Source organism: Myxocyprinus asiaticus, chromosome 3, assembly GCF_019703515.2.
Source record: "Myxocyprinus asiaticus isolate MX2 ecotype Aquarium Trade chromosome 3, UBuf_Myxa_2, whole genome shotgun sequence".
NCBI classification, from domain to species: Eukaryota; Metazoa; Chordata; class Actinopteri; order Cypriniformes; family Catostomidae; genus Myxocyprinus; species Myxocyprinus asiaticus.
The window spans coordinates 35,044,750-35,061,485 of record NC_059346.1 but is presented as its reverse complement, the minus strand read 5'-3'; the positions used below and the strand labels follow the sequence as shown (position 1 = coordinate 35,061,485).

General features: G+C 40.7%; 1 protein-coding gene across 3 annotated transcripts in view; it reads left to right on the top strand.

Annotated features, from left to right (window-relative positions):
- Positions 1-16,736, top strand: part of LOC127429329 (WD repeat and FYVE domain-containing protein 3-like) — a 134,238-nt gene that overhangs the window by 99,759 nt on the left and 17,743 nt on the right. For all 3 annotated transcript variants that reach the window (XM_051678313.1, XM_051678304.1, XM_051678295.1), the window contains 13 exons: positions 5,242-5,410; positions 5,838-5,998; positions 6,235-6,383; positions 6,754-6,874; positions 6,986-7,071; positions 7,167-7,247; positions 7,345-7,399; positions 7,485-7,604; positions 7,824-7,941; positions 8,025-8,131; positions 11,052-11,205; positions 11,411-11,502; positions 12,057-12,269. In XM_051678313.1, coding sequence (XP_051534273.1) covers positions 5,242-5,410; positions 5,838-5,998; positions 6,235-6,383; positions 6,754-6,874; positions 6,986-7,071; positions 7,167-7,247; positions 7,345-7,399; positions 7,485-7,604; positions 7,824-7,941; positions 8,025-8,131; positions 11,052-11,205; positions 11,411-11,502; positions 12,057-12,269 — 1,626 coding nt within the window. The remainder of the gene's footprint in view (positions 1-5,241; positions 5,411-5,837; positions 5,999-6,234; positions 6,384-6,753; positions 6,875-6,985; positions 7,072-7,166; positions 7,248-7,344; positions 7,400-7,484; positions 7,605-7,823; positions 7,942-8,024; positions 8,132-11,051; positions 11,206-11,410; positions 11,503-12,056; positions 12,270-16,736) is intronic.

The window sequence follows — 16,736 nt, the reverse complement described above, 5'->3', positions numbered from 1 at the left end:
AATTCATTTTACAGGCTATGCTCAACTATAAAATATTTTATCATTTTGATATTGTTTTTGCAAGTACATTCACTTAAATATTATTCAGTAATCATGAATAACTGGAAAACCATTGAAATTCATTAGTCTACTGTAAATGTGTGTGAGAACCCTTTTGAATGAAAGAAAATTCCATATACAGTACACATAATTGGCTTAATTTATATTTTACCCCATTAACCAAAGCAAGAAAATGCATCTGAACATGGGAGACTGGAAATGCAATTTTTGTGTGGCACTGCGTACCAAAGTTCAAGCTTGCTGAACTCTGAACTGTGAATTCGTACGATGAAAGGACACTTGACCAATAAAAGATCGAAACGTCACAAGCTGACCTCTCGGCTCAGTACAAAGATTTTAAAGCTGTGTGTTTTATTGTTGCAGGAAAGTGAGTAGACAATATATTTTTTAACATTTACAATATAATGTTATTTATTTTTGATGTATTATTTACTTGAAGTATACAAGAAGTCCTCACACGTGACATCATATCCTGGTCTGTTGAGTTGTACGAAAAAAATTTGTGCTCTCACAGCCTAGTGTGAACACCCCTTTACTAAATGCTCAACCTCTGAAAGTCTCAGACCTAAAGCTTATTTTTCTTGATGTGTTTGTCTCACCGAGTGGATTTATCCCTCTGCACAGCTCTTGGAATGCTGGTTGCAGTTGTTTCTTCTGCTCTCATTCCTTTTAAATATATTTCATACATCTCTAGAAAAATCCTTTATAATCCATATACTCTATATAAAGTTGAACAATATTCTGTGACAGGCAAGAGCGTTGCCTATCATTGTTACAACAGACTAATAGAATAGATATTTCTTTTGGTATTTGTAAAAGGTGACATGTAATTTCTGCGGCACTAGTGGAACCAAATGGAATTTTCTGAAGTTTTCAAACAAGTTTCAAATATGTAGTCCTACCCCAAACTCACACGATTAGTTGAGCCGTTGTTGCTATGTCAGGTTGGTCCTAGCTGCGCATAAATACACGCTTTAATTAAGGATTTTATATTGTTAATTATGCTATATTAGACCTTTTAGATATTTTAATAGTCACTCCTGTAAATGGTTGAGTAAAACCTGAAATCCTCATGTTTCTCACATTTTAAAGTTGAGGCAGTCTGCTATCTGGTTTAATGGGTAGTTGACAAACAACTTGTCCAAGAACTGTTTCTTTCCAATATCAAGGGTTTAGGTTCCATATAAGGGGAAGTGTGTATTTTAGGTGCTTTTTTCACCAGTTATCCACTGCCGTTACAGGTGTGTGCATGCCTGTGTGGGTTTCACTTAAAGGTGCACTAAGTAATTGTTTTTTAAGTATGTCGAAGTGACTTACATTGGCTTACACTGATACCTAGTGTCTTGGATGCTGCATCATTCAAACACAGTGGTTTTCAGTTGCCAAAGCCATTGTAGAAATCCACTATGCACAGTAAGCCAGGATTAATTTAATCTATAAATGAAAGTGTCCAATAACAGGGCAAGTTACTGAGATTAAGCGAGTAGTATTTGGCTGGTCATGTAATCATAACATGGCTGCCCCCATGAGGTGCTCTGTCACAAGGAGACAAAGAGACCAAAAAGCAGAGGAACAGTTCAAAGGATTTATTTACAATAAATTATAAGTATAAAGGTGATGGGAGTTTGTCGATCTATGTGTGCTGTGTCCGTGCAGTGAGCAGATCTGTGAGGAATCCTCTATGTAGAGTGTGTTCGTAGGTGAGTGTATGCATTGTGGAAGTCAGGAGAAGATTTGTGAGGAATCCTCCATTAAAGTGTAGATTTACGCAGAATTAACTTGCCGGAGGTGAAACTGATCTATGAGGGCGCAGTCCAGGATGTCACGGGCCGGGACCCAACATCTCTCCTCAGGTCCATAACCCTCCCAGTCAATCAGGTACTGGAAAACTCTGCCCCTCCGCCTGACGTCAATCAAAATCTTGACCGTATACGCCAGAGATGTGGAGGAAGCGGGATGGGTGTGGTGGGGTGTAAATTGGAAATTAAAACAGGTTTGACCTTGGAAACATGAAAAACGGGGTGGATGCATTTGAGGCACCAAACTAATGACCTTGGTGATGGGAAACGGCCCAATAAACTTGGGACCCAGCTTACGTGAGGGGAGTCGGAGAGGAATGTCTGTAGAGGACATCCAAACCTTCTGACCACACACGTAAGCTGGGGGTTTAGGCCGGTCCGCAGACCTCATAACAAGAGCGCCAGTCCGTATGAGCATCTGGGTGCGAGTCGCCCCTGGATGACAAGCAACATTGGATGAGTGGCCCCATTGTAGGAAGTGCATCCAAACTGATCGCAGAACAAACAACTGACTCACTGGACACATAGCAGGAGACGCTGTGTTTCGTAGCGCAGCATAGACTTTAGCCTCCACCTCCCAGAATACCATGCCCACAACCCGAGTGGCGAGTAGAATGTTATCCGGTGGGATGAGAGAGGTCTTGACCTTGAAACATCGAGACAAAGAGTCGGGCTTGATGTTTGTAGAGCCCGGGCGATATGAAAGGATAAAATTAAAACGGGTGAAAAATAGTGCCCAGCAAGCCTGTCTAGACTTAAGACGTTTGCCGCTACGAATGTACTCTGGGTTCTTTCTATTTTCTTTTTTTTCCCCTCCCCTTTTCTCCCCAATTTGGAATTCCCAATGTGCTCTAAGTCCACGTGGTGGCATAGTGACTCGCCTCAATCGGGGTAGTGGAGGACGAATCTCAGTTGCCTCCACATCTGAGACCGCCAATCCACGTATCTTATCACGTGGCTTGTTGAGCGCGTTACCGCGGAGACTTAGCGCGTGTGGTGGCTTCACGCTATTCTCCACGGCATCCACGCACAACTCACCACACGCCCCACAGAGAGCGAGTACTACATTATAGCGACCACGAGGAGGTTACTCCATGTGACTCTACCCTCCCTAGCAACCGGGCCAATTTGGTTGCTTAGGAGACCTGGCTGGAGTCACTCAGCACACCCTGGATTTGAACTCGCGACTCCAGGGGTGGTAGTCAGCGGCTTTACTTGCTGAGCTACCCAGGCCCCCCTGTACTCTAGGTTCTTATGATCAGTTCATACCACGAAAGGTATCACCGAACACTCTAACCAATGACGCTACTCACCCAAAGCCAGCCGGACAGACAGCAATTCTCTGTTACTGACTTCGTAGTTCCGTTCAGCTCGTGTTAAGTGGTGTGAAAAAAAGGTGCACGGATGCGTCTTCTCGTCCCGACAAGGCCGCTCCAATACCAACCTCTGACTTATCCACCTCCACCACAAACTGATATGTAGGTCGGGAGTTATTAGAATAGGCACAGAAGAAAACCACTTCTTTAATTTAGAAAACACGGCCTCGGCCCGCAGGGACCAACAAAAGTCAGTGCGGGTGGAAGTGAGATCCATCAGAGGCACGGCGAGTAGGTTGTAATTACAAATAAACCTACGATAGAAATTAGTGAACCCCAGAAACCTCTGCAAAGCCTTGCAAGAATCTGGGGTTGGCCAATCGGAGATGGCTCTGACCTTGACAGGGTTCATGCGCACTCCCTCGGACGAAATGATGAACCCCAGGAACGGAATTGACTGTGCATGAAAAGCACACTTCTCCGCCTTGACAAACAGTTGATTATCTAGCAGCCGCTGAAGCACATGCCTGACGTGCTGAACATGTTCCTGGATATTCTGGGAGAAGATCAGAATATCATCTAAATAGACAAACACAAAATGGTCAACCATGTCTCTGAGTTCAAAAGCTGAGGACATCAGCAGATAATGATTCTTCACTGTGATGTCATTCAGCGCCCGATAATCTATGCAAGGTCTAAGCGAGCCGTCCTTCTCCACAAAGAAGAACCCCACCCCTGCCGGCGAAGAGGAAGTGCTGATGAGACCGGCTGCCAGAGAATCATTGATATACCTGTTCATGGCCTCCCTCTTTGGAGCCGAGAGCGAATATAGCCATCCCCGAGGAGGAGAAGTGCGAGGGAGCAATTCAATAGCACAGTCGTACGGGCGATGAGGAGGAAGGGTCGTGGCGTGGGACCTGCTGAAAACCTCTTTCAAGTTATGGTATGCCAACGGTACGCTGGATAAATCCACCGGTTCATCCTGCAATGAAAAATAAGACAGGACAGGGTCACAAGGTCCTTTGCTGTTGTTCTGGGATTGATTTGCACTTTTCGCACCAAACTACGTTCATCTCTTGGAGACTGAATGCATGTCCTTCCTGAGCGGTATGATGACTGCATGGTGCCGTGGTGTTTATACTTGCATACTATTGTTTGTACAGATGAACATGGTACCTTCAGGCATTTGAAAATTGCTCCCAAGGATGAACCAGACTTGTGGAGGTCCACAATTTGTTTTGTTTTTTTCTGAGGTCTTGGCTGATTTCTTTTGATTTTCCCACGGTGTCAAGCAAAGAGGTACTGAGTTTGAAGGTAGGCCTTAAAATACATCCACAGGTACTCCTCCAGTTGACTCCAATTAGCCTGTCAGAATCTAATTAGCTAATTGAATAAAGGCTTGACATCATTTTCTGGAATTTTCCAAGCTGCTTAAAGGCACAGTTAACTTAGTGTAGGTAAACTTCTGAGTCACTGGAATTGTGATATAGTCAATTAAAAGTGAAATAATCTGTCTGTAAACAATTGTTGGAAAAATTACTCATGTTATGCACAAAGTAGATGTCCTAAACGACTTGCCAAAACTATAGTTTTCTAATATGAAATCTGTGGAGTGGTTAAAAAATGAGTTTTAATGACTTCAACCTAAGTGTATGTAAACTTCTGCATTCAACTGTAGAATAAAAGAGCTTTTATAAGGTTATTGATATGACTGAACTCTTCATCTCACATGAGTGGTCATGATTTTATACATGTTTCAAAAATTACTATTCATTTCTTTAGACTTAAAACTTTTTAAATTAGGGAAAAAAAATTACTGTGGGAACCTTTAAGAATTTTGTGGCACATGAGGTTGTGCCGAGCCTAAAGTGTTTGCATGCATCTGACTGGATTTCTCTGCCTGTTTCTCACTTGCAAGATTGTATTTTTCACTATTACGGTTTTCATTAGGATCCATTTAAATCCAAGAAATGTGTTAAAGGGAGACTTTCCTTCTGAATTAATCATTTGAATTGTAATTTATTTTATTTTTTTGCATTTTTCTTGTTATATTTCAATTCTTTCAGAAACCAGTGCGTTACCGACGAGCAATCAGCTATGACAGTAAGGAGTATTATATGCGGCTGCTGTCAGGGAACCCGGGGATGTACCAGCACTCTATAGAGCAGAACACAGAGGGAGAGACAACACAACACGAGCCTGAACATGGAGAGGACACCATTGCAAGAGTCAAAGGTCATTTTAACATGATGGTGCTCTCTATGATATGTATCACAGTGAAAACACAACCGAAAGAATGCCAACTGATGTAATTCCAGTTTGGTTATGTTCCCAAAATGGGTGGAATTCTGTAAAATTCTTACTGGTTGCTGAAAACTGCAAGGAACTGTTGAATAAAAAACTTTGAGGTCATTCTTAAACATACAGTAATGTATTAGTCGAGATAATTTCAGATCGAAGACAAATACAGTGTATTGTCAATATGTATTATCAATACAGTGATGTCTGTCATTGTTCAAAAGACTGACACCCACTACCAAGTCACTTGTGAAGGAAAATTCTATAAACTTTTAAAAATAAAGAGCTTTAAGCATAGCTTTGTAATGATGTTTGTGTGTCTATCAGAACATGTAAACAGCTGACTATCTGTGTGGTGTTTTAGGTCTGGTGAAGGCTCCCTTAAAGCGGTCCCGTTCCACAGCAGATGGGGCTGATGAGGACAGTCAAGACCAGCTGCAGGAGTTGCTGGAGTCAGGAGCTATGGACGAGGAGCAGAAAACTGATAACACCTCACTGCTCCGCCTGCTGGAGGAGGGAGAAAAGGTCTGCAGCCCTAAACAGCTCCACCTCTTTCTTATCAACATCCTTTTCACACTTCAACACAATTCTAATTGATTTAATTCTAATAGGGATTAGACTATCTCCCATTGTTATGAAAGAAGTATTTAGTAATATCAGTCTGGTTGGATGATTATGCTGTTTACTTTATGGTGCAGAGAATTTAGACTGATTAGTATGAACGGTCTACTGCAATGTGTTTCCCATGTGTTTTATGAAAGATCCAGCACATGTACCGCTGTGCTCGAGTTCAGGGTCTGGACACCAGTGAAGGACTGCTCTTATTTGGGAAAGAACATTTCTACGTGATTGATGGCTTCACCATGACTGTCACCAGAGAGATAAGAGACATTGAGACACTACCTGCAAAGTAAGAGTTTAAACTATATAAAAAGTGGAAAGAAGTCTGTAGTTACTTAAAAGACCCAATTTATATAAAAACAATACTCGTTATTTGTGGACCTGAATTCTGATTTTGTTTTACCATAATGTAAAAAATAAAAACTAATTTAACTTTAATTTGTTGTCTTTTGTTGACAATGGAGCAACCTTTTTCTGTGCTTGCTCCCCTGATTTTATATATATATATATATATATATATATATATATATATATATATATATATATATATATATTTATTTTATTTTTATTATTATTATTATTATTAAAACATTTCAGAATTTGTGTTTCTCTAGTGATTAAACTGGATCTTTAGGCTGCTTTTTTTGTGATGTTTTCAGTATGGATGAGCCAATCATCCCTCGAGGGGCCCGGCAAAGTAAGAGTCAGCTTAAACGAACCTACAGCATCTTTGCTTATGAAGACATCAGAGAGGTTCACAAACGTCGCTACCTGCTTCAGGTGTGAAAATGAATCATTCGGCTCAGTTAATTACCTAATTGCACCCATATAAAACATGAGTCCACTTTCATGTAAGACTGATAAAATTATCATGTGCTGTCTTCCTCATAGCCAATGGCAGTAGAAGTGTTTTCCGGAGATGGGAGAAATTACCTATTGGCTTTCCAAAAGGGAGTCCGGAACAAAGTCTATCAGAGGTAGAATGAACACAGATGTCTCTTAACATAACACATTACCAAACTGTCCCAGAATTTCTTTTCAAGGCGATTAAAAGCGAAATCTTGTTTTCTAGATTCCTGGCAGTTGTTCCCTCACTAGCCGACAGTTCAGAGTCAGTTTCTGGACAACGTCCCAACACCAGTGTGGAACAGGGGTAAGTTCCCCAAATATAACAAGTCATAATATTTACAGGGTCATTAAGTATTTAGGGGTCAAGTTAAATTTGATTATGCCTGTTTCTTTGTTAATAGGTCTGGCCTTCTCAGTACATTGGTCGGTGAGAAGTCAGTAACCCAAAGATGGGAGGTACGGTCTCTTTCCAGTAAAGTACTTTTTTTGTTTGTTTGTTTGTTTTTGTGGTGTTGCTCACGAAAGACTCCTTTTTTTGCAGAGAGGAGAAATCAGTAACTTCCAGTATCTGATGCATCTCAACACATTGGCCGGCAGGTCATATAATGACCTGATGCAGTATCCAGTCTTTCCATGGATCCTGGCAGACTTTGACTCTGAGGTACAGATGTGTCATTGTCTCTTCCATACAATAATTACTGCATACAATAATTAGTGTTTCTAAAGTCAGATCCTCTGTCCGTAGCTGTCAGTACTTTTACATTTACATTTACGAGTATTGGTGCTAGTTCAGTGTCATTCTCTTCCTTTGATGGATCCAGTTTTGCAATCTGAGATTTAATCTTCTTTAGAAAGTTAATGATGTTGAGTTATTCCACAGGAACTGGACCTCAACAATCCAAAGACATTCCGAAACTTATCCAAACCTATGGGAGCTCAGACAGATGACAGATTGATCCAGTACAAGAAAAGATTCAAAGACTGGGAGGATCCTAATGGTGAGTTAAAGACTAGTGTTGAAGATGTTTGAGCTGTACTTGTTGTACAGAAACATTTTAAATATGTTTTGATTTCGTCACAGGTGAGACTCCAGCGTATCATTATGGCACTCATTACTCCTCTGCAATGATTGTGGCCTCATATCTTGTCAGAATGGAACCATTCACACAGATCTTCCTCAGGCTCCAGGTTAGTATACTTTAGCAGAGATTTTCTTACATACTGTAAGGGACATAAAACAAAGCACAAAATTAACATTAATGCCAATTTCTAACATAGGTGGATAAGAATAGATAATGCATGCTAAACAAAGAAACAGTGTCATGTTGCTTCTAAACTAATAGATAACCAGGATTTTGCCACAGATGGTTTGAGACAATGAGCACAGGACAGTTTTAGTGCAGGTGTGGACTGGAGACATTGAAGTTCTTCCATGGACAAGTTTTAGGATATATCAGGGTTTTGCAGTGTACGCATTATATCAAAAGTTTAAGCCAGGTTCAGTGTGTTGAATTCTCATACAGAGTGGCAACCAGTTTCGAGATCCATGCCAACATGAGGCGAAACATGAGAGGCATGAGAGGCTGTATTTTCCTTTTGGAGAGGGGCATTGTACAGTAGGACATAACCCTAACCGCAGATGACAAGAAAGCTGGTCATCTCTGGTGACACCAAGTATTGTAACACAGCTAGATGCTACACTTGTGTGACCTTCAACTGAGATAATAGTGAGTGAGGTCTTAGCTGGGAGGAGGAAAGCCTCAATCTTGTCATTTGTTTTTTCAACCTTCCTCCTTTTGTCGCCCTTTTACACCTATTATTATGCAGATGATAAATATTTTCTATATTATAAAAGAGATGACTCTAAAGTCTGATTGAATGAGATGCATTTGAAGCCGATGTGAAATGGTTATTAACACACACACCTGTGAGCACACAGCCTCCATTAGGATAGTAATCTGTTGTATATGGAAAAATAGTTTATTCTTATAATTCTCAATAATAAATGTATCTCTTCAATATTGGTGTCTTTTATTATAGTGCTGTTGCCACTGTTTTAATAAGCCACTCAAGTCTGCTTTGCTTCATGCCTAAGAACACCTCGTGGCTTATTGTTTTAATAAATGCTCTATATAAAGCCTCCGCAGAGCATTGAAAACAAACTTGAACAGACTAGCACAGTGGTTCTCAACCCTGTTCCTGGAGCCCCCCCAACACTGCTCATTTTGTAAATCTCCCTCTTCTGACACACCCAATTCGGGTCTTAAGGGGGTCGTACACCAGACATGACTGGCAGATGACATGGCACATTCTAAAATTAGAAACAGTTGTTTTCTATGAATGTACGCACATCGGTGTCTGTCGGCGGTGCACACCTACAACTCCGGAGGTTGCTCAAATTTCTGCCGCGCCACAGAATGCAACTCGAATATTTTCCATTAAATTCTACCCAAATCATTATCAGCAGACATATATTATTTACTCTAGCCTTGTTCATTCTTTAAGAAGGGAAAAACCCTGGTAACTTTTGTGTGTACTGTACTAGCCGGGACACGGTGTGGCGCTGCTTGTCCGGTGTGCAACTGCCTTTAGAGTCTCCACTAACGAGCTAATGAGTTGATCAGGTGTGTTTGATTAGGGAGATATCCAAAATGTGTAGTGTTGGCGGGGCTCCAGGAACAGGGTTCAGAACCACTGGAAAAGCACAATAAGCATAGCATCTTTCACTCAATCACTTTTATTTACATATGACAATATGTACACTGATGAGCCAAAACATTATGAACACCTGCCTAATATGCTGTTGGTCCTCCGTGTGCTGCCAAAACAGCACCGACATGATGAGGAATGGATTCTGCAAGACCCCTGAATGTGTCCTGTGGTATCTGGCACCAAGACATTAGCAGCAGATCCTTCAAGTGAGGTGGAGCCGCCATAGATCGGACTTGTTGGTCCAGCACATCCCATAGATGCTCAATCGGATTGAGATCTGGGGAATTTGGAGGCCAGGGCAACACCTTGAACTCTTCATCATGTTCCTCAAACCATTCCCAAACAAAGTGTGCAGTGTGGCAGGGTGCATTATCCTGCTGAAAGAGGCCACTGCCATCAGGGAATTCCATTGCCATGAAGGGGTTTACCTGGTCTGTAACGATGTTTAGGTTGGTGGCACGTGTCAAATTGACATCCACATGAATGGTTGAACCCAGGGTTTCCCAGCAGAACATTGCCCAGAGCATCACATTCCCTCCACCGGCTCGTCATCTTTCCACAGTGTATCCTCATGCCATCACTTCCCCAGGTAAATGGCGCACACGTACACGGCCATCCACGTGATGTAAAAGAAAATGGGACTCATCGGACCAGACGACCTTCTTCCATTGCTCCAAGGTCCAGTTCCAACGTTCACGTGCCCATTTTAGGCGCTTCCGGTGGACAGGAGTCATCATGGGCACTCTGACGCAGCAGGGTGCAATGCACTGTGTGTTGTGACACATTCCTCCCGTAACCATCATTAACATTTTCTGTGACTTGTGCCACAGCAGACTGTCGGTTTGGACCAGACGGGATAGCCTTCGTTGCCCTTGCACATCGATGAGCATTGGGCGCCCAGCGCCATGTCGCCAGTTTGTGGTTTGTTCCTCCTCGGACTATTGTCAGTAGGTACTCACCACTGCTGACAGGGAGCACCCCACAAGCCTTGCCGTTTCAGAGATGCTCTGACCCAGTCGTCATAAAAATTTGGCCCTAGTCAAAGATGCTCAGGTCTTTACTCCTGCCCATTTCTCCTGAATTCAACAAGTTGACTACAAGAACTGATTGTTCGTTTACCATCTAATTTACCCAAACCTTGACATGTGGCCTTATTAGGAGATGATCAATGTTATTCACTTCACCTGTGAGTGGTCATAATGTTTTGGCTCATCAGTGTATGTTTCTCAAGAGTTACAGTACTATTTCTACAAGGCTAAAACATGCAAAAAGAAGGATATTCCTTTGTTTCTTACAGTATGTTGTTATTTAAAGGCAGCTAGAGTTCATCCAGTGCTTGTTTCAGTGAGAGGTTGAAGTCATGGGTTGAATGTGAGTTTCATCTTTGTACCCTCAGGGAGGACATTTTGATCTGGCCGATCGAATGTTCCACAGTGTCCGAGAGGCATGGCTCTCTGCTTCCAAGCACAACATGGCTGATGTAAAGGAGCTCATCCCAGAGTTCTTCTACCTTCCTGAGTTCCTGCTCAATTCCAACAACTTCGATCTCGGTGAGAAAACTAGCCACATTTGGGTGAATTTAACAAAACTTGTCAAGAACATTTAAAATTAAACAAATTTTTTCCCCAAATCACCTTGCTGAAATGCAAAAAAATATTATTATTATTATTATTATTGTATAGTTCATGATTCACCCATCTTTACGCTGGATACAGCCTCTCATTTTTTGTTAAATTAAATTGATCTTTCTTAAAGGGAGTAAACAAAATGGCATCAAGCTTGGAGATGTGATTCTGCCTCCATGGGCTAAAGGAGACCCAAGGGAGTTTATCAGGGTTCACAGAGAGGCAAGTATTTACATCAAAATACTACAACCCTCATTAAACCAACAGCATGTAGAAGAGACTCTGTGTATCGATGTTGTATACTGTTTTGACTTGGCAGTGTTTGGTGCATTACTTGATACTTTTCTCTTAATTCCACCTTAAAGGTGCACTCAGTGATTATTATAATTTTTAATTTAATTTTATTTATTTTTTTTTGCTTATTGCTGAACTTTTAAATAGAAAGAAATAGTATATTTTGAAAAATATTTTTAAAATGATGCACACTCCCATGAGATAAAGACTCTTGTCATGTCAGATTATTGCTGGCGGTGTCTGGATAATCCCCTGTAATTGGGCACCTTTAATCGTGGAATTAATTAGTCATAGCTGACAGCGAATAGTGCATATTTACGATGGCATCAGTAATGGAGAACTTTTATTCTTGAGAATTGCAGAATCTATGGCGCTAGATGTCAGCACAGCATAAACAAAAAAAATTACTGAGTGCTACTTTAAAAAATTAAAGAAGTAAATTCAGAAAACTCATTAACCTGTGGATGCATGTGTGCTTTCAGGCATTGGAGTGTGACTATGTCAGCGCCCATTTGCATGAATGGATCGACCTGATCTTTGGTTATAAGCAACAAGGTCCTCCAGCAGTGGAGGCTGTTAATGTCTTCCACCATCTCTTCTATGAGGGCCAGGTGGACATCTACAACATTAATGACCCACTTAAAGAAACTGCTACCATTGGATTCATCAACAACTTTGGCCAGATCCCAAAACAGGTTCCCTACTTTACTTTTATAAAGATTATTGAAAATCTTTCATGTCAGACACTCCATATACAGTATATACCAGGGGTACTCAATAGGCAGACTCCCTTCGGGATCCGGACCAAAGGACAATTAAATCCTGACCAAGCTCTGATTCTTTGTGCTAGTTATCTGACACATGGCTGAGTGATTGTGTAAACATATGTGTTTACGCGTGCGGAGCGGGAATAAATAGCGTTCAGCGCGCGTTGCCTCTCTCCCTGCTATAGACATGAGGCACAGCATAAAGCCTGATTTACTGTACATATGAGTTGCAGGTGCAGTTATTTTAACAACAGTAGCAGAGACACCGCTACAGATACTGGCATCTTTTGCTAAATTAAGCAAAGTGAAGCTATCTTCATCTGTCTGATATGTAGGGGTGAAATGGTTCTTTGTAAAAAAACGAACCATACGGTTCACCACCCACGATTCGGGAAGCATTGGCACCGCGGTTCACCTCAAGTTTATTGACGCATCTGGAGCACAAGGTTTTGTGAAGAAAATAGTGTCAACTAGACACGCACAGTTACAACCTCCGCTAATGCACCTGAATGGATCTGTAATTTATATGCTTCACCTGTGTTTCACGTGGGTCAACTTGATGACATCACTGTTCTTCAAGCGTTGTTGAAAATGGCAAGTGGAGAAAATGAGCCACTGATATAGAAGCCCCCTGCATTATTCAGGTCTCCTGTCTGGAAACATTTTTTCTGTCTATTACAACAGCGATGGTCAAAAACTTTACAAAACAGGCACTGTTTGCAGACATCGCTTGACATGAGTGCTGTATACTGGTAATACATCGACATATGATCATTTACGCAGAAATCACCGGGGTAAGATGTGGGATTTCCATGTATGATTAAAACACTCGAGCCACGTCACAACATCCCTCATATCCATTTTAATAGCAAGTTCCTTCTGTAGTGATGTAGGCCTACAGCTTCTGAATATTGAATATACAGTATGTGCAGTAGAGTTTGAAATGCATTTGATGTCAACGCATGTAGCATAATAGTGCAGGTATTAAGTAAAAATGTGGATTTATTAATTAGAGAAAAGGGCTTTTTAGTTAAAGACCCAATGAAAATTAACCATGGTTTTGCTATAGTACTATTGCAGTAACCATGACTGCTGTCACCATGGTTTTCTTTGAAGAAATCAGTTTGATACAATTAACCATGGTTTTACAACAGTAGAACTGTAGTTTCCATATAGTAACCATGATTATACTATATATTGTAAACATGACAGTAACCATGTTGATTTTGTGGTTACTATGTTTTTACTACAAATACCATAGTTAAACTATGGTTACTGTAAAACAATGATTTTTATTCAGGGCAAACCTGTTGAAGTGTTTGTTACCAAATGGAGTATTCTTACTTTGGATTTGGCAGTAGTATTTTTTTTTTCTGTACATTGCAAATACCGAACTGTACCGAAACCGTGACCCTAAAACAGTGATACAAACCGAACCGTGAGAAATTTGAACTGTTACACCCCTACTGATATGTAAATAAGGTGCTTCAGCTAAGCCAGGTTTGTGTCAGGACATGGCATGATGGCAAGGAAAGCCTGTTTATCCTTATTAAGCAAACCGCTATTTAATGCTTCACTGTTGTTATGTAAATTGTTTGTTTGTTGTTAGTAGATTCTCACTTGAAGGAAAATATAAAAATGGTCCATCCAGACTTTTACATTTTTATAAATTCTCAGGGGACACCCCTGAACCACCATACAGTATTTTTATCTATCAAAAGGCCTCCTATATCCCATTCATACAGTTGAAGTCAGAAGTTTACATACACTTAGGTTGAAGACATTAAACCTAATTTTTTAACCACTCCACAGATTTAATATTTGCATACTATAGTTTTGGCAAGTTTAGGACATCTACTTTGTGCATGACGTGTAATTTTTTGAACAATTGTTTACAGACAGATTGTTTCACTTTTAACCTTTTAAAGCCTGAGCCCAAAATTCCGAAAATTCCATTCTGTGCCAGAATATGATATTCATATCCAAATTCATATTATATTCATATAACATCACACACCTGAACTGTATATACCATATTGAAGAGAAGAACTAGGGCTTTCAAATGATATAAATATATGTATGATTATTTAAGGCTAATCATCCTTTATCAATAAGTTTCTCATAGTAATTTTTACAAAAATCTTCTCCGGCCACCATACTTCTGCATTTTCAACCATTTTAATTACAAGCTAGAGGGAAACTTAGAGTGTATGAAATATACATAATTTTGTGGGCAATGTAGAATAGCAGACAGATTAGAAATATAATCTATTGTTTAAAAGTTATGACCATTCTAGTGATTAGTGGGAAAACGGAATAAAACAAACATTTAGAATGTTAATAAACATTTCACATGACCACTCCTCAAATACTCCTTTTGAGCACCTGTAATTATAAATTGAGATTGCATCTGAAATTGAAGGACACAAACACTGAAATATTCATTTTATGTGTTCAATAAAACACACACTTTATTTAATTTGAACATTAGAATTACACACAAATTACACAGCAAAACATACAAAATCAAACTTTCGAACTCTCTACAGTACATTTTTAATAAAGAGTGCAGGAACAGAATATATATATATATAAATTCATAAATACTCAACAACTGCAATACCTGTGGGGAGAAGAGAGGGAGAAAAGAGGGGAGGGGGAGGATGACAACACCAGTAAACACAGCCCAACCTAGGCCTTTTTGCAAAACTGGTCACACTCAGCTGAGTGTCAAGACTGAAAACAGTTCCTATCACGAACCAAGCAAAGTCTTTTGCCATTACATTCCTGCGCGCAACAAGCTACTTTAGTTTTATTTTCAGTCCTACTTTTCTGATAGCATAGCCAACATCTCTTAGAGGACTCTTCAAATTTAGGGACATTGGCTGTGTGGAGTGATGACAAAGGAGGGACTACAGGCTTTAGTGTATGCAAAGGGAAACTTGCATGAATATTGATACCTCCCAGCTGACGAGCCAGGTTTTCTCTGAAATCTATCTGGGTTAAGTTCACCGGTCTCTCCTCATCCCCTGGTGCCGCATGAATGTGTTGCCATTCCTTAAACAATATGAAACTATTGATGATGGCAATGTCTATGAAGTGGAAAAAAAGTCTTCCACCACTTCTGAGTTTTTTTGTAGGACGTTGTAAGATTTTATCATTTGGTCTGACCTGTCAACACCGCCCATGTTTTTGTTATAATCGCTGATGACAGTGGGCTGGAGGGCTACTTCTTTTGTCCAGTCGCCATCATTTTTTACAAACCTGGTAATTTCGGTTGAGCCATTTGCATTGTGGAAATTGGAGAGGCATGTAACTGCACGCGTGTCCTTCCAATGAATTACAAGTATATTCTTCTCAATACTACACCACCTCATATCCCCACGAGTTGTCTTGCGTTCCCATCTTTTTATGTCTTTAAATACTGCAGGAAACAGTTTACGATTCACCCTGCATGTCCCACAGGCATTAGTTCCCATTTCTAACAACTTAACCATAAGAGCTGGGGACGTGTAAAAGTTGTCAAACCAAACATTGTGGCCCTGGTCTTTGAATGGCTGCAGTAAAGATTTAACTACTTTGGTGGCCAAGTCAGTGACACGCCCATCATGACTACCTGTGTAAACATTAAAGTCGAGAGTATACCCCGAGTCTGATGTTGCAACTACCCATAATTTAAAACCCCATCGAGTAGGTTTGCCCTTCATGTATTGTTTAAATCCTGACCGAGCTTTAGACTTGACCATACGTTCATCTATAGCGAGATTTTGGTTAGGCTGAGAGAGCTGCTGGCATTTATGTTTGAGGTGGTCCATAAGATAACGCAACTTCCTAAGGCGATCCCGATTATCCTATGTGGTGGGGTCTACAACATGTAGAGCTGCTAAAAGAGCCTTGTAGCGGTCACGTGACATAAATCCACTCACCCACGAGCCCTGAAGTGACTTGGTTCCCCAATGACGATGGGAATCAGGGAGAATTGAAAACCCCATGTAAATGAGCAACCCAAGAAATTTGTAAAATTCATCGGGGGTCACCTCCATCCAAGCTCTTGGTAGCTGGAATATGACGGAAAGTTTAGGACGAGCTCCCACCCCTGACGGTTTGTAAAGCTGCATATCTCAGCAACTACAGCCTGAGTAAAAAACAGCATGAAAAAGTCAATTTCTCACAACATCATATTGGAGGTTGACCGCACAGCCTGATGCACGCTACCTAAATCAATACCGAATGGACGGCTAGGCTTAAATGGGAGAGGTTTTGGTGCCTGTGAATTGATGTCAGAGTACGAGGGATAAGAAACAGAGTCAGGGAAGTGTTTATGCTTTCTAGCCGACTTGGGACCTATGCGAGAATGGCTAGCCATACCCAAAATAATAAAAGTAACAGTGTTAG